Below are 24,471 nucleotides of genomic sequence, written 5' to 3' on the forward strand. Positions count from 1 at the left end.
TACAACACAGGAGTGTTTGACAAGGCAGAACATATGATCTTAATAGGGGGTAAAGACATCTTTGTTCAACTGCATTAATGGACTTTAGTCCATGAAATCAAACAGGATACGGACTAAAGTCCATTGAAAAAAAACAAACACGGGCTAAGTTTACCTTTATATTACTAGCTAGCTTTTGTATTGAATGCGTAACATGTTTAGCCATCAAAATTTGGTGAGGTAGCTGCCAGCAGACATGTAGTACCAACTGCAATCAAACAAATGCACATGACTCTACGATTTAAATCCTGATGGGATGCCCACCCTTATTTACGCACAGGCAGGCAGGGTGCTTTCATCTAGATCGACGTGATTCCCTATACATAAGTAAGTTTAGTGGCACAATAATGCAAGTATGCAACTATATAAGCAGCAGAAAAGGAGACGCATCCATTTCCCATCACTGAAAATTTTCGATTCAATTTCCTTGTATAGAATTGGGGAAGATCTAGATGAATGAATGAATATATAAAACTAGGAGGGTAGAGAGTCAGAGTTTAGACCTTCGTGAAGATGCCGGTTGCCCATGGATGGTAGTGGGCTGGTCCTATGAGTTGTGGGCTTCTAATTGGTTGCCACTTTCTTATACTATTGTATTGGGCCGTACTTGAAGGAAAATATAAAGTTATTGGGCCGAGATAGCTTCGCCGAGCACGGTGTATTTTGACATAGCTTTGTGTATATAAATCGAGGATATTACGTTCTTGTGAATCATGCATGCACGTAGCTAGAGCTGACTTAGGCCGTGCTATTTGTGGGCCGCACGAAGTACGACATTTAGGCACGGCTCAAAGTACGTCGCGGCACTATAAATTTAGGACCGTACCAGCACGATACGAATGCGAGGATCATGCCGTACTTAGGATCTCGGCACGACGGGTGGCACGGCATGGCATATATCTTGGATCGTACTTGGACCGGCACGGTACGAAAATAATCCATTAGCACATCTATAGGTTATATCATCCTAACATTAATTTGAACCTAGTAAAAGACTTATTGTGCCATGCCGGCACGGCACGACGCGCCTAGCATGCCTAGAAGTCTAAACACGACGCAGCACGAGGCACGAGAGGGCCGAACCGGGCTGGCACGGCACGGCCCAAGTTCCACCTCTACATGTAGTAGCAGCTTAGGAGACCTGTAGTTGATTGATTTGGTTTAAGAAAGTACATGGTCCTTGGATGCTATACATCGATCGAGGCTCTTAATTTCATTCTCTCACTTATCGACCCCTAGAGCGTTGATGAGTAGATAATTAATAAAGTGCTTGTACAAGTAATCACATGCAGCTCGATGGATCGATCTTTATTAGTATTCACCATGCATGCATGCTTCTTGCTCTCTCACTGCACCCTGCACGCACAAAAAAAAAATGTCCAAGAAGACGAATCAATCGAAGGATGATTATATTGAGCGCTGCAGAGGCCGGAATAAAATTCAAAAAAAAAGAAGTAAACTTACTTGGCGCAGTCGGTGGAGGGCCTGATGGGGTATGGGATGTCGACGCCGCACTTGCTGGGGATGCCGGCCACGATGTCCGGCTTCAGCGCCGGCATGCTGCCGGTGATCTGCTTCAGGCACTTGCAGGCGGCCTGCCGGTCGGCGGTGCTGCGGGCCGCCGCGTTCAGGTTCCTCACGCCGGAGCAGCAGGCCTCCGGCGGGGCGCTGCCATGGCCCATGGCGTAGCTGATGCACGGGGTCAGGTAACCCGCCACCTGCCCGCACGTCACCGCGCTGATCACAGACGGCGCCGCCAGGAACAGCGCCAGCATCAGGAGCACGACGGCGAGCTGCTGCTGGCATGCAGGGCGAGCCATGGCCGGCCTCGATTGGTGTGAGATGCTGCGAGTGTGAATTGACGACGGCTATCTAGTAGCAGCAGGGTTTATATAGAGGGGAGGGCCGGGAAATAAAAGGCATTTTCTCTTTTGCTTGCTTTTCCCTAAATTTGGATGGAAAGAAACAAGTAACATTGCGATGTTGCAATGAGTTGGTGCCGATGGCAACCTTGCTATATGTGTAGCAATAGCCAGCCGCTGAATGCTTGTTTATTTGGTGACAAACATTGCATTTCATACCTCCACGGTCCACACCACACCACACCTGTGACTATAACCTATACATGACGACAAACCTGGCTTAAGTTCTTGGTACCAAAACACACAAGCATGTATATGCATCAACTCGATTCTGCCAACCACGAGAAAATATGCACGCATAGTCCGTATCATCATAGCTTTCGGTGTTTGTTTCCAAAACATACCGTTCTATACATGGTTCCAAGATCCATGTTACTTTCGCTCGATTATTTACGATCTCTTGCGTACGCTCCCTACTGCACATATCTAAGTTTTCTCTTAATTAGGAGTAAATATAATGCAATCCATTTCACTGATCAAACTGACCACACTTTTGCAAGGACGAACTGTGACTCTCAGGTGCAGACGTGCAGTAGTAGCCAGTAGAGCTGCAGGCACTAGCGAAAATACCACTTCCTCTTAAATGCACATGTGGGTATTGCAGCACTAGAGCTAAAGTAGGTAGTATTTGGACAATCTGCTGCAGCTGAACTTGTTGGAATTAAAAAAAAATACTTACCACATGTCTTGTAAACCAGTTGCGGTCAGTGTCAGATCAAGAGAGTTCTTGGACTTCAGACAATATTTTGGAGATAGAAACATCCCTCACCAATCACCTTTTCTTTAATCACAATTAAGTATGCAGTCTAGAGGACTGCAAGCAGTAATGGCCTAAAACATAAAAGCAAGTTTTGCCTTAGAACATACTCCAGAGTAATATTTGTATGTGCAACGAAGTTGAGTAAGGGACGGAAAATTACCACCAACGCAGCCAATGGAGCTACGATACTTCAGTTATATAAGCCAAGAGATCTCCTGCAGTTCAATCTTATCATTGCTCCATGTTGTTTGTGGCAGCTATATTGGTTGGCTATCTTACATGAACCTGACTGTGTGCAGCATGCTTTGAAGCACTGCATCCTATCACCTTCGTTCTCAGATGTTCAACATCATCCCACCATTCTGCCTGTGCATAAGCATTTGATATTGTGATAACATCCCCATCATCCATTGGCATCAACTGATGCAGTTCATGGAAAGCTTTGTTAGCAAGGTCAAAGTGACCGTGCACTCTGCATGCAGCCATAACCATCTTCCACAGCACGGAATTAGCCTTGATAGGCATATCCTTGATCATTCGATAAGCCTCATGAACTTCACCATAGCGGCAGAGCATATCTATCATACAACCATAGTGCTTCATAGTAGGCACAATTTTGTAGTCTCCAATCATGCTATTAAAATATGCTCTTCCCTCATTCACTAGGCCACCATGGCTGCAAGCAGTCAAGACACCCAAAAACGTGACATGATCAGGCTCAATCTTCATAGAATCAAACAGCTTCAGGGCATCACACGAGTGGCCATGGACCGACAACCCAATAATCATTGCATTCCAGCATGTAACATCCCTGATTGACATGCCGTAGAAGACTTGTCTGGCGAGCTTCAAGCTGCCACATTTTGCATACATATTGACCAGAGCATTGCCAACATACCCATCAGCTGCAATGCCCTTGCTTGCAAGGTAACTGTGGATTCTCCTCCCCAGCTCTAGCTCTCCTGTCCCTGCACAAGCCCAAAGTGCTGACACAACCGTCAGCTCTGTTGGTTCCATACCACTCTCCTGCATCTCTCGAAAAACATCTAATGCTCGGTCATACATCCCAAGCTTTGCATAGCCACCAATAATGGAGTTCCAGGACACAGCATCCCTCTCAGGCATCTCCACGAAAATCCTTGTTGCCTCAGCCATATCCCCGAGCCTCACATTTCTCATTATCTCCGTGTTCCACCACGATACGTTCCTTGCTGGAGTCGCCTGAGAGACACCCTCCGCACCCTTCAAGTCCCCAGCAACGCCATGAGCCCCGGCGAGTGCATTCCAAGAGACGGCATTCTTCACAGGCATTTCAGCAAACACCTTCCTTGCGTCCCCGAGGAGACAGAGCTTGCCGTACATGGACACGAGCGCGTTTTGGACGTACCGATCCTCACTGCATCCCAACTTGAGTACACGGCAATGCAGCTCGGCCCCCTTGGCGGCAAACACCGCAGCAGCTCTGGCGCCGGAGCTGAGCTTGAAAGCGCGCGCGCAGGACTTCAGGAGAGCGGGGAAGGAGGGGAGCGGGGTGGGGAGGGATAGGGAGGAGACGTGGTTGAAGAGGACGAGCGAGCAGGACGGCACGGGAGAGATGGAGAACGCGGCGATGACAGGGCAGAAGAGGGACGGGGTGAGGACGTTGGGAGGGGCGGCGAGGAGGAGGGGCAGGGAGGAACTGGAGGTGGCCGGAAGGTGAGAGAGGAGAGCGGGAAGGAAGGTGGGGTGGAGGAGGAGGCCGAGCTTGGCGAGGAGCGCGTGAAGTTGGTGAGCGGCGGCGGTTGCCCTCCGGCGGGGGAGGCGGCGAAGGAGGCGGAGGACGGCGGCCGGGGTGTACGAGTTGGCTGGCGCCGACGATTGCATGGGCTTGCCGTTTCCACTGCTGGTGGGCTGATGGGCCGTAGGTCCACTACTGCTGTAATGTAGTGAGCGACTGGGCTTGCCGTTCCTACCTCGACTTGAGCATGATGCAGAGGTTTATTAGAACGGTTTTTCATGTATAAATACATTTTTTTTCGCGAAGGCGTGTATAAATACGTTGATTGACCTATATCACTATATCTCATTATGATAAATACCTTGGAACATGATGCAAATCTTTGACAAGTGCCTCTCTATTGTAAGATTAGTAATCGCTCTCTGACGATAAGACAGTTTACATAGAACAAACAAAAGAAAATTTATATACTTTGCAACGTTTTCATATTGAATCTTGCCTTCTAGCTGGCCGCTGGCACTATGACCATTGCTGGCCTCTTGGCTGGTTTGACACTAGCCAAAGGGGTCGCAACAGCTAGATACACACCATTACTAATTAGACTTTTTTTTATAAAGAAGTAATTAGAGTTTGAATTGTCAGCAGCTACTAAGAAATTAAATCTTCCTTTTTTTTTCCACAATCGAAGCTTTTACCACTCACTTTTTTTCAAGCAAGATAAATCCTATCTAATAGTTCCATGTATACCACATACCACGGAGCTAAAAGAAAAACCACCACCACTGTTCGGAGCTAAAAGAAAAACCACCACGCACTACTTAGTTCTGACAACAAATCGAATGTTGAACTAAGCTAGTTTTGAAGGGAATTTGTTCGAGGCACATTGCATGGTTTGTAGAATAATGATGATTGTAACAAAATTATCTGCCACTACATTTGTTTTCAAACCGGTGTATACAAAATTAGTTTTACCAAATCCAAACATCCAACAAAACCATTATTAATGTGCTGGTGCGTTCACGGTATCATCAAGGGAAGGGAAGTACCATTTCAATTTCTATCATCATCCATCGTTCACGTGTGTCCAAATCTAGAGCAAATTTCTCTGACGCCTTCCTCCGAGGAACAGAAGCGACATGCCCAACTGTCCATGCCCAAAGGCAACCAAGGTTTGGACTGAGTTGTCCCCAATCCTGCACCTCCCTGTTCCATCCCCCAGCGCACGTTCCTTGGACTGGGTTGTCGCCGATTCCGGCATCGCCTCAAGTCGCCTCCTTCAGCGGGTTGGTTGCTCGACGCCGCCGGGGAATAGGTTCTCGTGCGGGGCTTCGGGCTCCGGCGCCCATGGTGGACTTCGACGAGTGCTCGCCGGTGCCCGAGCCCGCGCCGGCGAACCCGGACCCCTCCTCGATCTCCCCGGACACCTGGCGGTGCTTCGAGAGCGCCACGCTCTCTGGCGGTGCTTCGGAATTTGTGACAGTTTTTCCTCGAGGGAGATTTTGAAACTCCACGTCTCAGCCTTTGAGATGAAAGAAAACTGCGTAATGTTTAGTCACAGAAAAAAGTTGTTATTCGAGCATAGTAAAAATAGTCTAGTATGTGAGTATATGCATATGCAGATAGGATAATATGGGCTTGTCTTCATTTCCCAACTAGGAAAACGACTCCTCCACATACCAGATTGGCTTCTGAAATGTGAATATACAAAATGTTGCTGAGAAGAAGGCAAAGTTGATAAGGTGCTCTTGATTGCGGCTTTGCTTTGTACAAGCTTCATCTGCGATAGCGATTGGTTTGTGATTATCCATTGCAGAAATTTTGGTACATGTTCAGTTTGAACCGATATAAACTGGCTGATGAATTATTCTGAATTGTTTCAACTTCAGATCATATATAGAAAAATAGGAATGCAAATATTTTCATTTTGTGCCGCTTTCAGGATGGGCTACTCGACTAGCTAAACACGCATGTAAAAGTTCAAATTGATGAATCTGAATCCTATCTTGATCTGAAAACATGTAATTTAACCTATGAAAATGTCAAGGTACATTATGTGCCAGATCCTTACTGACGGTAAATAAAAGAATTACATGTATCATACTAATAAATTAGCATCATAGTGAGTCTTTTGTTTTTTTGGAAGGCGAGGGCTTCATTTCAGATCACGGACAGATTACAATTGGCACGCAAGGGTGCGTGACTGAAAAATCATGTTGCATATTAAATATTTCGTAGTTTTGTGAATAAAAAAATGTGTCTAGTGACCATAGCAGTTTTGTAAAAACAAAAAGGCATTACTCAATTAGCTAATTTATTGGAATATTTTCAGACATCCTGTTGGATATGACTATGGGGCAGATATTTCTTATCATGTTTCCTACTGACCATATCTTATATGATTTTTGCAATACAAGGAGGATAATATATCCTTTTCTCGAGAAATTAAAAATTAAAGAATATACCTAGTGTGGGTTAGATCATAAGAAACATATCTATGCAATTTTTCTTCCCCTATGTCACCTCTACTGACGGTCTATAGTTCTGCTTATTCATTTCCATATGAGATGTTACATTATAGCACACAAGTAGCAATTATTTCTACAAAATATTGTACCTACAGATTGAGGTCACACTAACCCTCTGTAATATACTTCAATTATGCCCACTTATATGCTCTTCTTTTGGTGGATGGGACATACAGATGTTACGTCTACAATAGATTCTGTACCTCAATTATTGCAGTCAATGTTTAGAAAACTTAAGATTAGGTTAACTTGCTCCTAGGTGGGTCCCTCAGGAGCTGTAGGGGCAGAATAAGAAGATGTGGACACGGTTGCTCATTTGGTTTTACATTCCCAATTATAAAAAGAAAGAAACACAACCAAGGCATGTACATTTGCTCAAGTTCTGTCGTCCTATATTACCTTTTCGACAGTACGAATAGTCAAATCCCTGTTCCATTAAGGGAAAAGGGTCAAATGCCTAGTTTTGCCTCTTCAATTTCTTGAAAGTTATGAATTTAAATGAGTGCTTGGCTCCCAAGTCCAAATGAACAATGGACCCTCATGTTTGTTGTCTAGGTAAAAAAAATTTGTGAAGAATCTAGGCAAATTTGTGGTGCATCTTTCTTCAGGGGTTATTTTTCTCTTCTGCCCATTGCACGAATATCACATACTAAATCATCTCTATTGCACGAGTATCACATACTAAAGCATCCTCCTCTAGTGGATAGTACTTTTGATCTTCAGATTGGATCTTTGTGAATTATTGAGGGACATGTTTTTTGTTGGCGCAGCTAGTGGCAGCAGCTATTAGTCATACTCATATATACTGGGGCCCAAATTCATGTTGCCTGGGTACTAGGAAAATCTTAAAGTTGTGGTTTGCAGCCAACCAATTGAACTTTTGTCAAAGAGTTTTGTCACTCGTGTCTGCCACATAAGCACATAACGATCATAGCGCACATAATTTAGCAAACTGATTGTACTTGGGTCCCGATCATAGGAGAGCCGTCTTCAGGTCTGAACCGGTGGTGGTGGTACTACGCCACAAGGATATTGGGCGTGAGAAATTGAGAACGACCCACGGGGAATCTTGAACCCTGAATGAAGAAGAATATATTCCACTATTTTCAGCCTAGCATGAACAGTACCACAACAAATTATAGCTACGTTACGGCTAAATGTTACATGAACAAAATGAAAAAAAAAGGTTAACTTGTAGATTTGAGTGAATCAGGATCACAAACTTTATCCATCATTGGAATAGCATTCATTGTCCCAGTCTTTGCATCCTGACATGACACATGGAGTTGAAAGAAATGGTGTCACAATGGTGTAAAAGTTTTGCTAATTTATTTTGTTCTCTTTAACAAAGCTTTGCCAATTTTTCGTTGAAAGAAGAAATAAAAATGCAGAAAGAATATGCCAGAGCTTCCTACATAAACAAGCAAAGTCAACTAATAAGGATCATGTGCGCATATTATTGAAAAAAGGCATTTGCATTTTAATATTTTCAGAACGCGACATACGCAGTTTGTTAGTTGGATTGGTTTGTTGGTCTTCCTAAATCCCAATTGGGACCCCCTACCTTCCCCTACACATTTCAATTCTGAAGCACCTGCATATCATCCCCTCTGAAAGCAAAAACAAAGCAAAGCAGACGGTCTGCACACAAGAAGATCCAAATCGCTGCAGCTCTCGCCACTCTGCTCCGTGTCCATCCTGTGCTATTTTCCTCCCAAATTCCTGTGGAGCGCAGAAGAATCCTCCACAGACGGAGATGCTTTCCCCTTGTAACTGCAAATGAATGAGCAATTCAGCCATCTGCTTCCAGATAGCAAGTCTGGTTTCTTTCCACACATAGTCTTCTCTCGCATCAATCTGGTAGCTTGCCTTCTTCCAGGTGAGGTGACAACAAGGGCAGTAATTTTCCATCCATCGTTTATTCCTCCATTCTTCAAGTGCAATTGGTGCTGTAGGTGCATGCGCGAAAAACTGAGGTGATGGAGCGAAAGACAGAATAAGAGTTGGCTGCACTAAATTCAGAAAGCACTTTGGTTGGAGGGAAGCATCCTGTTCCATCACTCAATCCATCTCTCTCCATCAGTTATCGTCTGCCACGACCCTTATTGTGGAGCGCGCGCTCGTGTCGCTGCCACATAAAATTCGCTCTCGATCTCCTTGTCAGCATCAGATGAGTGCACGGCCCTGCTGCCTCGGCGCCGCGCACGCACACGCGGGGCTGGCCTCTTCTTCTTCCTCCTCTTCTGCCGGGTCCTGCTGGGCGTCCATGGCGCCGTGTATCGTCGTCGACTGCTCCAACCTCAGCTGGCTCCTCTTCCGCGTCTTCTTCACCTACTACGACACCCACAACTTCGCCAAGCCCGGTCTCTAGCACACGCCTCTTCTCCGCTCCATTTTCTTCCGCTAGCAATTCTCTTCTCTTCATCAGTGGTGCAACCACAAGTAGTAGCAAGCCCGGTCGAGCATGTCCGGTCCCCGGCGGTGTGGAAGCCGGCGGCTGGCGGTGGTGGGGGACAACAGCAACGGATACGTCGAGACCGATCCCACCGGACGCTATGGCCGGGTATGTACTAGTACTGCACACATCTCATCCTCCTTACTTTCCTCCACCTCGTTTAATTGCTCATGACAAACAAAAAATGTTCGTTTTAAATTTCTTGCTCTTCAAATTCGGAGCATCGCATATGAACTACTGTATATGCTTTGATTCAGAATGAACAACCTGACATTATTTTTTAGCAAGGCAACTAGGAGTACTACAAATTGATGCTTAGGACTACTTGCATCACATGCTGACAGCAAACCTTAGTTCATTAAGCTTATAGGGTTCTTCTTAATCATTTTAAAGGTTATGGATTCCGTTGTGATGTGCACATCGGAGCTACCTCTAAAATAGGACACAATTATTGTGCCTTTTCTCTTTTCTTTCCATGCCCATTTGGCTTTTGCTCCTTATATATGTGTGTAGGAGAGGCGCTGCACATCTTGTTTCTTTTATCTTTCCATACAGTTTGTTGATAACACACAACAGTTAGATCAACTTTTTTTTCTTTACTGAAAAATAATTAAGTACTTTTCTTCTCTTGGCCACGTAAAATTTTCTGTAAATTATAGGTGGATCAATTTGCAGTAGCATCCTGTTATATGAGTTGAGTTGGTTAGTCACAAAATTGACATAACATCAAATGGTTCTGCGACATGTGTCTTATAGGTTTAATTAGCCACATGAAAGGTTGGAATCATCAAGACATTGATGTCCAATATTATATCAACTTAACTAGTCAGTTGCTCAGGTGGATTCACAGATGGCATCATCAAGTGACCAATACTGAACAGTTGCTGTACACAATGATAATACCAATATTCTATACATGGTCAACTAGTGGATGATTAATGTGAGGTGATGAGAGAGTCTGATTGTGATTTCTTGTCCAATCAGAAAAGGCCGCAAGCTTTTATCCAAAATAGTCAGAGAGTTGGTGTTTGATTGCTATTTGAACTTTCCCAATAGTCAATATGCCAATAATAAGATGCTTTGAAAGCTTCAAAAGGATATGCTGTACGTTGCCAAGTCATATCCAATAGATGTGCATGGTAGCGGTTGCTCTTTTCTGCTAGTCACTTTTCTACATCCTGTCAGTAGATTTTTACAGGGATTTAACTACGATAATCTTTTGTTTTTTCCCCTTCAGGATGCGCATAATAAATACTATAATTAATGTGACAATTATGAACTTAATTAAAATCATGCATATATAAAAACTAATTGCTTGCTAATTTGATTGTGTGCAGTTGGATGAGCTCCTTGGCAAGGGGGCGATGAAGTCGGTGTACCGTGGTTTCGACGAGGAGCGCGGCGTGGAGGTGGCGTGGAACCAGGCCTACCTGGCAGATGTTCTCCGGACCCCGGACGCGGTGGAGCGCATGTACTCGGAGGTGCAGCTGCTGAGCGCGCTCCGGCACGACGCCATCATCGGCTTCCACGCCTCCTGGGTCGACGTCCCCCGCCGCACCTTCAACTTCATCACCGAGCTCTTCTCCTCGGGGACGCTCCGCTCCTACCGCCTCCGCTACCCTCGCGTGAGCCTCCGAGCCGTCCGCTCCTGGGCGCGCCAGATCCTGCGCGGGCTCGCCTACCTCCACGCCCACGACCCGCCGGTGATCCACCGCGACCTCAAGTGTGACAACCTACTGGTGAACGGGCACCAGGGCCTGGTGAAGATCGCTGACCTGGGTCTCGCTGCCGTGCTCCGCCACCAGTCGACGGCGCACAGCGTCATCGGCACGCCGGAATTCATGGCACCTGAGATGTACGACGAGGAGTACGACGAGCGGGTGGATGTGTACTCCTTCGGCATGTGCATGCTGGAGATGCTCACCGTGGAGTACCCGTACAGCGAATGCTCCAACCCCGCCCAGATCTACAAGAAGGTCACCGCCGGCAAGCTGCCCGACGCCTTCTACCGTGTCCAAGATGACGACGCGCGCAGGTTCATCGGCAGGTGCCTTGTGGCAGCGTCCAAGCGGCCGTCCGCCGCGGAGCTCTTGATGGACCCTTTCCTGCTCGACGGTCATCATCATTCCACGCCTTGTGCCGTGATGCCGCCATCGTCGTCATTGCCCGCTGCTCCTCATTCTTCGACATGCAGCACCTCCAATGTTGACGAGGAAGCAGAACCTCCTGGCCCCATCAGGACGGACATGACCATCACCGGCAAGCTGAATGCCGAGGAGGACACCATCTTCCTCAAAGTACAGATCGCCGACCAGACAGGTACACTACATTCATCGCGCCAGCGTTATTGTTGCTTCTCTTTTTTTTCAGAAATTAATGTTGATGCAGAAACTAATGTTGATGCAGGGAATAATGTGCGCAATATCTACTTTCCGTTCGACATGGCTAATGACACGGCGGCGGAGGTGGCAGAGGAGATGGTGAAGGAGCTGGAGATCACGGACCGCGACCCATCGGAGATCGCGGCCATGATCGAGCAGGAGATCAACAGGCTGCTGCCTGGGCGAGAGCAGCAGCACGAGTACAGTGTGTCCACGGCAAATGGTGATGACGACGATGACGAAAACGAGGAGCGCCCTCCTCCCTTCTACTACCTCTCCTCTTCCCCCACCTCCTCCCAGGGTTCTCACTGCGGGGTGGGGCCGCATGCCGGTGGCTGGTCCAAAGGTATCAAGAAAATTTTCTTTTAACTGCTTCAGCATTTCTCTTCTCAGCATTAAATTTTTTTTGAATGATTTCGAACCAAAGTTCGTTCAAACATACACATGAAAATGCGCATGTCATGCATATATCTTGGTCCAACTGATTTTGTACGTACCTGCATACGTGTACCGGATATGACACAAAGCACCGAAATTTTGGACTGGAAATTGTTGACTACTATGGTATGGCTGTTCTGGTTCGTTGTCCATGGTGGTTGTTCTCCGTAGCCATCATCTAGGCGCGTCACCATCTACAGATATGGCATCTGTGTGTTTTGTTTCTAGTGCACTGGTGCTTCTGTTTTGGCTACACCAGACACCACAACAATAATACATGAATTATTGTGGCTTGACACGTGTGCATTTTTGGGCAAATGTTGGTGCAGATCACTGGTACACTTGTTTAAGCGACGACGATGACACGAGCTCCATGCATTCCGGCAAGTACTCTGCTCTGCACTACGACGCCTCAGGCCATGAAGAAGACGAGGCCCAATTACCACCTCAAGACGGGCATGTAGTAGGGCCCAGCTCCTGCTCAAAAGCATCAGGCCAGCAGGTCAAGAACACAAGATTCGGCCCAGGAGAGAGCAGCAGCAGCAGAAGCCCAGGGAGAGCAGATACGGCCCAGCAGCAGTCCCTCGCGCGGCAGCTGCAGCGTCAGTGCAGCCTGTCGCCGCACGCCGGGCGGCCGCGGCGGCGTGACGACGACCACCGCCACCATGGAAGGAATAATAGGATGACGCGGAACCGTTCGATGGTGGACATGCGGAGCCAGCTGCTTCACCGGACGCTGGTGGAGGAGCTCAACCGCCGCCTCTTCTTCAACACCGTCGGCGCCGTCGAGGACATCGGCTTCCGGGCGCCGGCGGCCACCACCACCTCCTCGTCGTCGTCCACGCGTGGCAGGAGAAGCAAGGACGACAAGCATCATCATCAGTACGTCATGCTTTAATTGAGCAACCTGATTTTTGTACTTGGAAAGCACAACCGTTACTACTGTACAGAGGAAGTACATGTGTCACCATGGCATGCATGGCCGCAAAAATGTGTAGATAGTGTGTATTTTTCGAGCAGAAAAGTAGTGGTATGGTTTTGTGACAAGCTCGCGACATATAAGCTATGACACTCTGTACATTATTGCTGCAATAAAGTAACGGCAAAAACAGTAGCTATGCTGGCCGATCGCATTTCGCTACACCACTTTGTGTTTGGAAATGTCGTTAAGGGCATTGATATGATTTCAGAAATAAGTCTCCCCCCAGTCATAAATAAGAGATGTTTTTGCATTCTCGACACGACTTTGATTATTTGAATCATTTATTTTTACAATGTATTGTACTTACTAAATTGTAGGCCGTTTTAGTATTTTGGTTCATAAATTTTTGCTATGAACATCGTAGTAAGTCACAACTGGATGAGCTTCAGTTTTGGGAGGTGCATGGCAGCATGGACAGGTGGGAGATTGAGCTGTCGATACTCATGGCGCGCACGCGACTCTTGCCCTGGATCCGTGTCACCTTGGGGATGCATGCAAAGCGCGTAAAACTTGCTCCGTGTGGACCCCTTTCCGATCCTCCGGATCAAGTCAGCGGTCAAAATGGGTAGCTAGCTAGCAAGAACATGCATGCATGCTTCTTGAGATCTTCAGCAGGCAGCAGGCAGCAGCTATCTAGCCCTGACCTGCTGCCTAGTAATTAATTAATAATCGATATCATTAATTGTTCTGTGTATATACATTCAGACTAGCTAGTCACATACAGAGGAGATCGAGGATCTGCTTTTCAATGCTGGAATCCTTGTTCCTTTGCAAATATAAAAATATAAAGGGAAAAAAAACATTATCACAACTCACAAACCAATATATAGTGATTTACGCGTTGATTCCTGTTAAATTAGGAAAACCAATATATGTAGCTGCATATTTACATTCTATATATCGATCAGGCAAAACATCAGATACAATGAAAGAACAAAACAATACTACTGCATATGTATTATGCTGCTAAAAAAAGAAAAGAAAGAGAGAGAGAAAGAAAAGACTAGGTATTTGGTTGTCTTTGCAGGCTCGCACGTTGTTGATGGATGAGTTAGTTGGTGCGTTTGCTGGGGGCGGAGGGCGGTGGCTTCCCTCGGGGCTTCCTGTCGAGCACCCACTGGTAGCTGCCAGCGGGCAGCCGGTGCTGATCATGATCTCCGGGCGCCATGGACGACGGCGCTGCCGTGGCGCCTGCACCTGATGATGATGCAGCCGCCGCCGGAAGTGCAGGCAGCAGTAGGATGTTGTTGGTGGTGAGAGGCCTAGCGCAGGTGGAAGGCCGCGGCGCCAAGGCGGTGAGGAGGAGGAGGAGGCCAACCAGCTGCAACACACGACGGCGGCTGCAGGCCATTGACACACAGATAGAGCTAGCGCGCGGCGATGGACCTGAGCTGATGGTGCAGCAGGACATTCCCGCAAGGAGATACTCCGATATATAGCTGGAGCTGGCGGTGGGAGCAAGGAAACTTGGAAGCCAAGCTGGTAGTCAAGGACTTTAGGGCAGGCAAAGGACAGAGACAGACGTGTGAAGGAATGCAAGCTGGAAGACTCTTTGTGGTACGCGTTTTGGCCTGCTACTGCTACCTCTGCACAACCAAGGTCATGTTTAGTTCCCTCCAAACTCCCAACTTTGACACTATGCAAAAAGAAGGTTCTCCATCACATCAAACTTGCGGTACATGCATGGAGTACTAAATGTAGACGAAATAAAAAACTAATTGCACAGTTTTGTTGTACTTTGCGAGACGAATCTTTTGAGCCTAATTAGTCAATATTTGGACAATAATTCACAAATACAAACGAAACGCTACAGTTGCGCATTTATGGCAAAATGCCAATTTTGCCACTCCCAAATTAGGAACTAAACAAGGCCCAAGCTGAACCAGCGCCCAGTTCAACAACTAACCCGCATATTCCATCAGCCAACTTTAATCTCGCACTAGGTATATGCAATGCAAGTAGTCAGAGGTCTGCGTCGTGTGTCTTTCATCACAAGGAAACGTCCACAACAAACCATCACAAGAATAAACAGATCAAAACCGACCACGCTATTGATGGAAAAAAAAAAAGACGACGCGTGTAACGCGTTTGCGTGTGGGCCTCTTTGGAATGGGCTTATCCCAGTCCAGGATGGACGTTGGGCCACCCTCTCTTCGTGTTCAACAAGCTCCAACCACGCCAACAAGGCTGTGACCGATTGGTCACCGGGACCTCAGCAGCACCTGCCCAAAAGGGACTGCAGGTTCGATCCTCGGTGGGGATGAATTCTGATGAATTTTCTAGAATTTATTCTTGATTGCTATGAATATTGTGCATTTTCCCGCGTGCGCGCGCTTGCATGTGCGCGCTTGTGGGGTGAGTGTGATGTGCGTGGTTGTGTGTGTTCTATGTACGTATCCTCTGAAAAAACAACCTCCAAACACGATAAGAAGATAGAGAGAGGCGTCGGTTGGAGGAGCAGCGGGCGCGCCGTCATGGATTACCGCCACTCCTGCTTCTTCTTCCTACTCCCTTGCATCAAGCCCAACTGCGCGGTGAAGCTCGTGGATGTAATGTCGCACCCTGTGCATGTGGCCACCAAGGTACCAAGCCACCAGTTGACCTGTATGTGGGCGGATGCCAAAAGTGATGAAACGAACCTGACCAAAATAATATATATTTTTAAACTAAAATTAATTAGAATCATGTTGGATTATGAAAGAGATATGATGATAGATACCTATGCTAGGGGTACCCTTAGGAAAGGGGTTAAGACAACCAACCACAAAAAACCAAAGGCCCAACAACTAGAAGTATGTTGGGGGCAGCCCAGAAGACATCGCGGCCCACCTCCCGACCTTCCTTGGTCGGGGGCTAAGGCCTGAGGGCCACAACCACCAGTCTAGCCAGATCATGGGCAGGGCCCGCAAGGGGTCCACGGCGCCCCGCCCACTCCTTGACTTAGGAAGACCAACGTCGTATTGGGGGCATTAAATGCAGGGCGTGACCTCTCTAACCACCCCGCGCGGGGACAAGACCAGGTGGAGGGAGCCGACCTTTAACAGGGGATCCGAGGGTGAAGCTACACCCTTGGACCGCCCAGGACGACTTGCAGGACAAGGCCACGCGTGGCCGTACACGCCCACGTGTCCCGATATCATCATTATCCTCACCGCCATGATGACCCATTAGGCTCAAGGTCATACCACTACGCCAGACCTGGTACGGGCTCACAAACGAGGCAAGACCCAGCATCGGTCGTAACAGCATGGATTGGCCGTGGGCAGGTCGGGGAAAGCCGAGGGAAGAGGCACGCCCCGCTCAACCCGCTGATCGGGGCTCACCCACTCATCTCCGGTGCGGACGTTAGCGGCCGCTTCCGTCCCTTTCATTGCCACGGGGTTGGCGGACAGGACGGGGCATGCCGCGGAAGCGGGTCAGGCCGTGCGTAAGCAGACCACGCTACACAGGAGTCGCCGTATAGAGCGTGCGAATCCCACGACCGACCAAGAGGATTGGACAAGGAGGCCCCTTGGTGCAAGGCTACTTCGACCACGCCATGACCCCCGACCTTCGAGGTCGAGGACCCCCTCCATTTCTCAACGTTGTTGCCAAGTCCGTGGCCTATATAAGGGGAACCGGGCCTCCTTTCTCTCAATCACACATTTAATGCATACTCCCATACATCGTACAAATGCTTGTTTGCAAGCACCCCGTTGTAAGTCCAGTGCACTTGATCCAAGGAACACGACTCTGGCTGAAACTGGACGTAGGGATTTTTCCGAATCAATATAACTTCTTATCTCCTGTGTGCTAGCCATCGGAAGTGAGGAGAGTACGGTGTACAATCACTAGTCGGCGGTCCGAAACACCAACAGTTGGCACGCGGGAGTTGCGCATTCCTCGCTAGCTTCCGATAGCCTCCTTCAGTCTTAGCGCCGGCGCCGGCGCCGCCCCGAGCAACACCATCTGCTTCGGGATCCTTGAGTTCTGGCGGCTCTCGCCAGCCGTAGCTGCAACTCATTCTCTTTGCTCGTCTCTCTCTCCCCTACGTGGAAGGCTTGTAGAGAGGCTATCGGTCCCTTTGCGGGTGCTCTAGTGCCACCTTTGGGCATTGGGTTTGATTTGGCGCTCGACTGAATGAGATTTTTGTCGTGGATGGTCTGGTGCCGATGAGATCTGGTCTGACCTTGGTGTAGTGTAACGAGTGAATGTAACAATGGTGAGCGGACATGTAACGTGGGTGCAAGTATTTTCGTGATCCACTAGACACTACAAGTGTGTGTTGCCTGTTAATGGTGCTGCCACCTAAGACAAACCAGTCCATAGTAGCTGTGGGAGTTAGTTAAGTTGAACCCTCCTTGCAGTTGCAGTTGGTCCGGACTGGAGTGAGGAACAAGACAAGCGGGCCGTGTGGGGGCGTCACACGTACAACATTTTAAAAAGGAGGAGAGAAAGGCCAGAAGCCCAGAAGAGGAGAAACCCAGGGACGCCGCAGCCGCCGCACCACCACAGAACAGCAGAGTTGAGAGCCAGACAAGAATCCAAACCGCCTTGCCTTCTCCTCGTCTTCTTCCTTGGCAGGCAAGGTCGGTCCATCCGTCAATCCATCCTACGATGGCGGCGCCCGTGTCCGCCCTGGAGTCCGCTTGGCAGGTATCCCCCCGTTCGCCTTCTCCTCTCCTCTCCTCTCCCTGCGTCACTCCGTCTGCTCACTCTCCATGACCTCTCTGTTTGGGAAACGATACGATCGATGAATAATGCACGCAGTTGGTGATCGCCAACTTCACCGAGTTCCAGCTCGCCACCCTCATCACCTTCCTGCTCCACGAGACCGTCTTCTTCCTCTCCGGCCTCCCATCCCTCCTCTTCGAGCGATTCGGCCTCTTGGCCAAGTACAAGATCCAGGTACGGTATCCTCTTTTTTCTCCGTTTCCCAATGTTGCCTGATGATCTGATTCATTCATCAACTTCCAATCACCTGTGATTCCTTTTCTGTGCCACCAAATACATTCGTGGGTAAGTAGTAGCAACATCAAATGTTTGGATACTAATTAAGAGTATTAAACATAGGCTAATTAAAAAACCAATTTCATAACCCCTAGACTAAATCGCGAGACGAATCTATTAAGCTTAATTAATCCATAATTTGACAATATGGTGCTACAATAAACATTCGCTAATGATGGATTAATTAGGCTTAATAGATTCGTCTCGCGATTTAGCTTAGAGTTCTGCAATTGGTTTTTTAATTAGCCTATGTTTAATACTCCTAATTAGCATCCGAATATTCGATGTGACACGGACTAAACTTTAGCTTCAGTATCCAAACACCCCTTAAGACTGGAAGCTGCAACCAGTTTCCCTCTCATCTTCCTTTCAGCTGCCATGGATCTGACAGCGATAGCAAGAGTAGCTAGGCAGCCTATCCTTTTCCCTTGCATTTTCTTCCTTCTTCCTTCTTGCACGCAACCCATTATGGAGCTACAGTACACGAGCCACCACGTGCAACTTTAAAATGTGTACTGGGTTTTCACACGTCACAATTTTAGTTAGGCCACCACCTTGGCTATAAAAGCAGCTCAACTGCTTTATTAGGGGTTGTTTGTATTTTTGAGGTAAAGTTTAGTCCATATCACATCGAATCTTTGGAGGCTAATTAGGAGGAGTAAACATGAGTTAATTATAAAACTAATTACGCAGATGGAGGCTAATTTGCGAGACGAATCTATTAAGCCTAATTAATTTATGATTAGCACATGTTTACTGTAGGATCACATTGTCAAATCATGAACTAATTAGGTTTAATAGATTCATCTCGCGAATTAGCCTCCATATGTGCAATTGGTTTTATAATTAGTCTATATTTAATACTTCTAATTAGTATCTAAACATTCGATATAACAACGACTTTCCTGTGAACCTAACGGGACCTAATTGCATTGTGGGGCTACAGTACACAAGCCTCCTGTCCAAATCAAGTCGCCACCACGTGCAACTTGCAGTTTCAGAACATATCATCTTTACAAATGCTCAGTCGCTCACCTTGCAATAGTATTGTTTCAGCTAGCTGTTCATGAATTTAATTTTTGCTTTCCCTAACAATTGGCATTGGCCTGTTTAACTCCTATTTGCCAAGAATTTCTGTGCTTATTTTCTTCATGATAGATTAATGCCTACTTCCTTCTAGATAATCTCGCTCTGCTTAAAATTTGCACTCGAAGGCGATGCCTGGATCTCACTGTCAAAGAGAAGTTTCCTTGAAAGTTTTGGATTAGTTTCATTTTGAGATATGTATACGGATTATGGTGGGAAGAGAGAGTTGCTATTATGAGTGATTTTGCTAACACCACATCATCTCATTCTGCCAAAGCTATAGCTGCTTCGTAGCTCATAAAAAATTGGCAAGGGTCTGTTTGTCCGTTAGATTTTGGCAATGCGACCGTCTTGTAGGCTGCGGGTCACGGAGCTGTTTGTAAGCCCAGGGATAGTGGAGAGCTCTTGTCAACTGTTGTGTAGGTGTTTATTATCGTTGGGGTGTTGTGTCCAACGAAGCTGGGATTTGGGTGTATGATGGGTGTGTCATTGGTGGCAAGCCCTGGAAGTGGCGGTTGTGGTGGTATGGTGTGCAGGTATTGCAGCTCGTCCAGCTCTTCTTGTAATTCTGCTAGCTGTCTTTTTACTTCGTTTAACTTTGCTAACTTGCTGGCTGCTAGTCTTTGCATCTGCAGCTCTTGAGCGAATTTTTCTTTTTCTTTTTTCAACGTTTCAAGTTGTTTTAGCACCGAGGCTAATTCCTTCTATGTTTCTCCAAGTGGATCATTTTGTGCATTTGCTTGTGGTTGTGCTTGGCTCGAGGTTTCTACCTCAATTCTCTTTTCTCACTTCTTGTTCTTAGGTTGGCCTCTATTCTTTTTAGTTTTTATATCTTGTCCGTGTTGTCTTGCTCAACTGGGACGAGCTGCCTTTCCTGCTCTCTCTTGTCGTCAGTAGTCTTCTTCTTCTTTTGAGGTTGCATCGTGGGTTGTTTTATGACTAAGAACACGGTGGGCGCCAATGTTGGGAAGCAAATCTTAAAGAGACTTGAACACAACGAATGAAATGGGAAAAACACTTGCGATCTCTTTCAAATCATCCGTCCCTTTACAACGGGGTAGAGCTTCCCTTTTATAGTGATCCGGATGTCATTTTACATACAATGAATACCCTTTCTTACCTACTGCATTCCTAGAATATGCCGTACATAAAGGTCTTTGGGGTAACGTGTACAAATTGAACTCTCCTATAGAGTCACGCATCTCACGCCTCATAGTAATCACGCTTCTCACGCCTCCTGGTAGTCACGCTTCTCACACCTTCATGTCTTTAGCCTTGTGCTGGAAAACTCCTTAGCCTTGAGCTAAGAAACTTCTTAGCCTCGAGCTGGGAAACTCCTTAGCCTCGCGCCTTCAGCCTCGACGCGTACAGCTCAGCAATGATCCCGAGTAGAAAACATAGCGAAGGACTTGGTGCTCGAGATTAACTTCGAGCGCTCGAGGGTAAATCGGTTCATATCTTAGCCATCAGCAAATGAACTTTAGCTTTGAGATCAAAATGACAGAGAAGATGCAAGGTTAATGTAGTTTTCACGCCTGCTTAGAACCAGCGAGGTAAATTGAATTTGTACAGTGATCTTAATCTTACGAGGCTAGCCAGCTCTTACCGTGGAAAATCGCTCGAGGTTGACCGGCTTTCCGGGCGTTCCCAGTTTATAGCGCTAAAGACTAAATGGTCCTTTTTTCCTCTCCTCTATTTTTGGTGATATAATGTTTCATCTGTTGGAGCTAAGTAATTCATTGAGCACCTATACTTATTATCTAGCCACTACTGCATCTGGTTTCCTCAACAAAAAATTGTGTGCGTCTTTGCAGAAGAAGAGCAACACCTCTGCTTATCAAAACAGATGTGTCCTGCGTCTCATTCTCTACCATGTCTGTGTGAACTTGCCTGTCATTATTTTCTCCTACCCTGCCTTCAAATTCATGGGTCTTAGGAGCTCTCTTCCTCTGCCACACTGGTAGCGATTCACTTCCTCCTCCTACTCAGCCCACATTATTATGCAAGAGCTTCAGCTGGAAGGAAAAAAAAATGTTTGACACCCTACCTATATTTTCTGCAGGACGGTTGTTGTATCTCAAGTTCTTTTCTACTTTGTACTCGAGGATTTCATGTTCTATTGGGGGCACCGGGCACTGCACACCAAATGGCTATACAAGCATGTCCACAGCGTCCACCACGAGTAAGCAAATTTTGCTTCTCACTTCACTAGATCTTACTTTACACAACACATCATTCTCTCTCTTTTTTTATATCAGTTTAGTGTATGACACAGAAAAAATTTTCTGAGCAGATATGCTACGCCCTTTGGGTTAACTTCTGAATATGCCCACCCTGCTGAAATTTTGTTCCTGGGATTCGCCACGGTTGTTGGCCCTGCTCTTACTGGCCCTCATTTGTTCACCCTATGGATTTGGGTGGTGTTGAGGGTATTGGAGACGGTTGAAGCACATAGTGGCTACCACTTCCCATGGAGCCCATCAAATTTCCTGCCACTGTATGGCGGGTAAGTAAGCTAGTAGAGCATTGTCTCCCATGAAAGTAGCTGTACGTATTGGATGTACAGGGATTGTTTCAAGTTTTCAACGTCTAACACTACTGAAAATCTTCATCATGAACACAGCTCGGACTTCCATGACTACCATCACCGTGTGCTCTACACCAAGTCAGGGAACTACGCCTCGACTTTTGTTTACATGGACTGGTGCGAATCTGTTTCTCCCATTGCTGGCATTGCTGGTGTCTAGTCGTGTGTAAGTATCTTTCATACGTACGGAGCCCTTTTAACGTTGTGTTTCAGGTTGTTTGGGACGGACAAGGATTACCGCAAGGCAAAGGCTATCGAGGAGAAGGAAGGGAAGAACCTGTAAATCGCGAGAGCTGGTACGTGTTGTGGTAGCCAAGGCATGAGCAACACTGGTGATAGCATTGGGTTCATTGCCTGACTATTGGTACTAGCAGTATCCCACTCGTGGCCACGTCGCAATGATGATTAAATAAGATAAATAGACTCGTATAAATCAATTATATACTGCTTAATTGAATTGTTTGTTTGCCGATTATTCCCATAATTAATTAATCCAAGGGATAATTTTTTAGATTAAGGAACATTGTCCGGCTTCGATCATCCTCAAACGGATGTCTACAGCCCCCAAACTTACAACCTCGACAACGTATGCACTCTCAGGCTGCTCCTGAAGCCTAAGTTCAGACAAAGCTAAACAAGGTTCCTGGAACTCCCTAGGATCAATCTAGAATAGACCCAACTCCCAGATACACTGGAAGAAGAACTCGCCACCAGCGTATCACCCTTCCGAGACCTGTCCTGGGGCCAGACAGCGTATGGCATCAATCTTCTACTAAACTTCCATCCATATTTATTGAAGAATTTCAAAGCAGTAGTTTCAAGTCTGTTGCGGTTCTTCTTCAAGCAATTTTCTCTTCCTTCTTAGAGAGCACCGCCCATGCCCTTGTCTTCAAAGCAATTTTCTCTTCCTCCTTAGAGAGCACCGCCCAAGTAAGTCCTTCTGAAAATTACCTAAAAAAAATTAGTGATAGTTCCTTTGAACAACAACCAAATAGCCCAACACAGTGCAGAAGCTCCTACAATCATCTGGTTTCTATATTTCCAGGGATAACCTCTAGTCCAAGATCCCAGCATATTAGAAACGCTAACAGGCAGTTGAATTCCAAATGAAAAGAAAATTGTACTCCAAATAAATCTTGCTTAGTGGCAATCAAAAATAGGTGTCGCATCGTCTCTTCAGCATTGCAAAAACAACACTTGGTACTACCCTGCCATCTTCTTTTCACAAGATTGTCCTTTGTTAGGATCAGTCCTTTTTCAAATACCATAAGAAGACTTTGATCTTAGTTTTCATGCTACACACAAGGAAGGAGTTTCTTAAGCTTGCATTAGCTCTCTGTACATAGACTTTACTGTGAAGTCCTTGCTTTTGTTTAAGTTCCAATAAAATTTATCTTCCTGATCATCCAAGCCATGAACTACTATCACAGCCATTCATTTAATTTATTTCCTGTGAGAGCTCTTTTGAATAACACATTTCGCCCACATGGTTTGACGATCAACGCCGATCGGATGCATTTGGTTGCCTGGTTCGGGGGATTTCTAGCTCCTTGGCGTCGTTTGGAACGACCCTTATTGTTCCCTTCCCAGTCTCACCGACAGGCTGCTTACTAGCTATATATCCTGCATGTTGCACATTAAAAAAAATATTAGCAATTGTGCTGCTAAACCGAACCATATCCATTTTTAACGAGAGCTTATATATATAATTAAGCAACTAAAAACCAACCACTGAAACACCTGAAAAATGAATACCTAAAATTGAACCCCATGTACGTACTCGGTGTGTTCTCCAAAACTGCACTCTAACCGCTAAATTATTTTGTAGCATATTATAATAATCATGGTCATAAGAGATAGTTTCAATTTTCAAATAAGAATTCAGTGGGTTTTTTTTTCTATCAACAAGAGCAACGTGTAGTTGGGTTAACGTTGTTTGCCAAAGATCATGAAACTTGAATCTTGAATGCGCGCATTGCTTACAAAGAGAAATAGAGAGAATATAGAAATCTGATACCTGAGCTTTACATGCTTTGAGCTTCACAAACAGCGGTGGACACATCTTCAGCTACAAGATGCTCAACGACCTCAAGGGCTTGGGTTAAGTTAGCCTTAAGGATCGAATTTTCTCTAGAAAGAGCAATCACTTTGTCTCCCATCTTTTCCAACGCCCGGCAGCACCCGACCATGCATGCATGCATGTATATCACAGTATTACCGAATAGCATAATAATGCAAGCCACGCCAGTTCTAACTGTGAGCGTAATCGTTCCGCTGAAAATCACAAATGTGAGTGACAATTTCTTATTATCAGCTATCATGTAAAGCTTTATATCATCTCTCTCAAAATTGTGGAGTAATGAGTCACATGTTCTTTTTTTAGAGATCAATGGGTGTGAAGGTCCTGAGAAATCTCAAGAAAAATTAAATATCAAACAACTTAATGAAAGAAATCAAATACAGGAACGGAATAAACTTGAGTCACAAAAATGTGGTGATTGGGGCAGTGACATGGCGTTTAAAATCCTTGTTCTCTATTAGAATATATATTTATCAGAAACCAAAACATTTGTATTTTCCCCCCAAAAAA

At 46.2% G+C, this 24,471-nt stretch overlaps 3 protein-coding genes across 6 annotated transcripts; 2 read left to right on the forward strand and 1 right to left on the reverse strand.

Annotated features, from left to right (window-relative positions):
• Positions 1-1,163: 1,163 nt before the first annotated feature.
• On the reverse strand, positions 1,164-4,595 carry LOC101757915 (non-specific lipid-transfer protein 1). Of its 2 annotated transcripts, none has more exons than XM_004978479.4 (3): positions 2,882-4,587; positions 1,504-2,792; positions 1,164-1,395 (listed from the first exon to the last, which is right to left on the reverse strand). In XM_004978479.4, the coding sequence occupies exons 2-3, from the start codon at positions 1,857-1,859 to the stop codon at positions 1,386-1,388; spliced, it is 366 nt and encodes a 121-aa protein (XP_004978536.1). In that variant the 5' UTR covers positions 1,860-2,792; positions 2,882-4,587; the 3' UTR covers positions 1,164-1,385. The 2 variants fall into 2 exon arrangements, with proteins under 2 accessions (XP_004978536.1, XP_022684854.1); XM_022829119.1 differs by lacking the exon at positions 1,164-1,395 and having other exon boundaries at positions 1,883-2,158; positions 2,641-2,792; positions 2,882-4,595.
• A 3,982-nt stretch (positions 4,596-8,577) lies between these two features.
• Positions 8,578-13,430, forward strand: LOC101757253 (probable serine/threonine-protein kinase WNK7). 2 transcript variants are annotated; one of them, XM_004978477.3, is made up of 5 exons: positions 8,578-8,842; positions 8,919-9,526; positions 10,756-11,737; positions 11,807-12,145; positions 12,567-13,430. In XM_004978477.3, exons 2-5 carry the CDS (start codon positions 9,428-9,430, stop codon positions 13,133-13,135), a joined length of 1,989 nt encoding a protein of 662 aa, XP_004978534.1. In that variant the 5' UTR covers positions 8,578-8,842; positions 8,919-9,427; the 3' UTR covers positions 13,136-13,430. The 2 variants fall into 2 exon arrangements, with proteins under 2 accessions (XP_004978534.1, XP_004978535.1); XM_004978478.4 differs by having other exon boundaries at positions 8,583-8,842; positions 11,825-12,145.
• Positions 13,431-17,657: 4,227 nt separating this feature from the next.
• LOC101758336 (methylsterol monooxygenase 2-1) lies at positions 17,658-22,378 on the forward strand. Of its 2 annotated transcripts, XM_004978480.3 has the most exons (7): positions 17,658-17,854; positions 17,969-18,106; positions 21,109-21,254; positions 21,357-21,476; positions 21,588-21,800; positions 21,918-21,998; positions 22,095-22,378. In XM_004978480.3, exons 1-7 carry the CDS (start codon positions 17,816-17,818, stop codon positions 22,162-22,164), a joined length of 807 nt encoding a protein of 268 aa, XP_004978537.1. In that variant the 5' UTR covers positions 17,658-17,815; the 3' UTR covers positions 22,165-22,378. The 2 variants fall into 2 exon arrangements, with proteins under 2 accessions (XP_004978537.1, XP_022684587.1); XM_022828852.1 differs by lacking the exon at positions 17,969-18,106.
• The last annotated feature ends 2,093 nt before the right edge of the window (positions 22,379-24,471 follow it).

This window comes from Setaria italica, chromosome VIII (assembly GCF_000263155.2).
Source record: "Setaria italica strain Yugu1 chromosome VIII, Setaria_italica_v2.0, whole genome shotgun sequence".
NCBI lineage: Eukaryota > Viridiplantae > Streptophyta > Magnoliopsida > Poales > Poaceae > Setaria > Setaria italica.

Bases quoted from the DNA above. Each gene is read 5' to 3' on its own strand.
- LOC101757253 (XM_004978477.3), top strand. From the start codon at position 9,428: ATGTCCGGTCCCCGGCGGTGTGGAAGCCGGCGGCTGGCGGTGGTGGGG. The intron at 9,527-10,755 runs GTATGTACTAGT...GATTGTGTGCAG, and splicing joins CCACCGGACGCTATGGCCGG to TTGGATGAGCTCCTTGGCAA. The intron at 12,146-12,566 runs GTATCAAGAAAA...ATGTTGGTGCAG, and splicing joins TGCCGGTGGCTGGTCCAAAG to ATCACTGGTACACTTGTTTA.
- LOC101758336 (XM_004978480.3), top strand. From the start codon at position 17,816: ATGGCGGCGCCCGTGTCCGCCCTGGAGTCCGCTTGGCAG. The intron at 21,255-21,356 runs GTAGCGATTCAC...TATTTTCTGCAG, and splicing joins TCTCTTCCTCTGCCACACTG to GACGGTTGTTGTATCTCAAG. The intron at 21,477-21,587 runs GTAAGCAAATTT...TTTTCTGAGCAG, and splicing joins GTCCACAGCGTCCACCACGA to ATATGCTACGCCCTTTGGGT.
- LOC101757915 (XM_022829119.1), bottom strand. From the start codon at position 4,584: ATGCAATCGTCGGCGCCAGCCAACTCGTACACCCCGGCCGCCGTCCTC.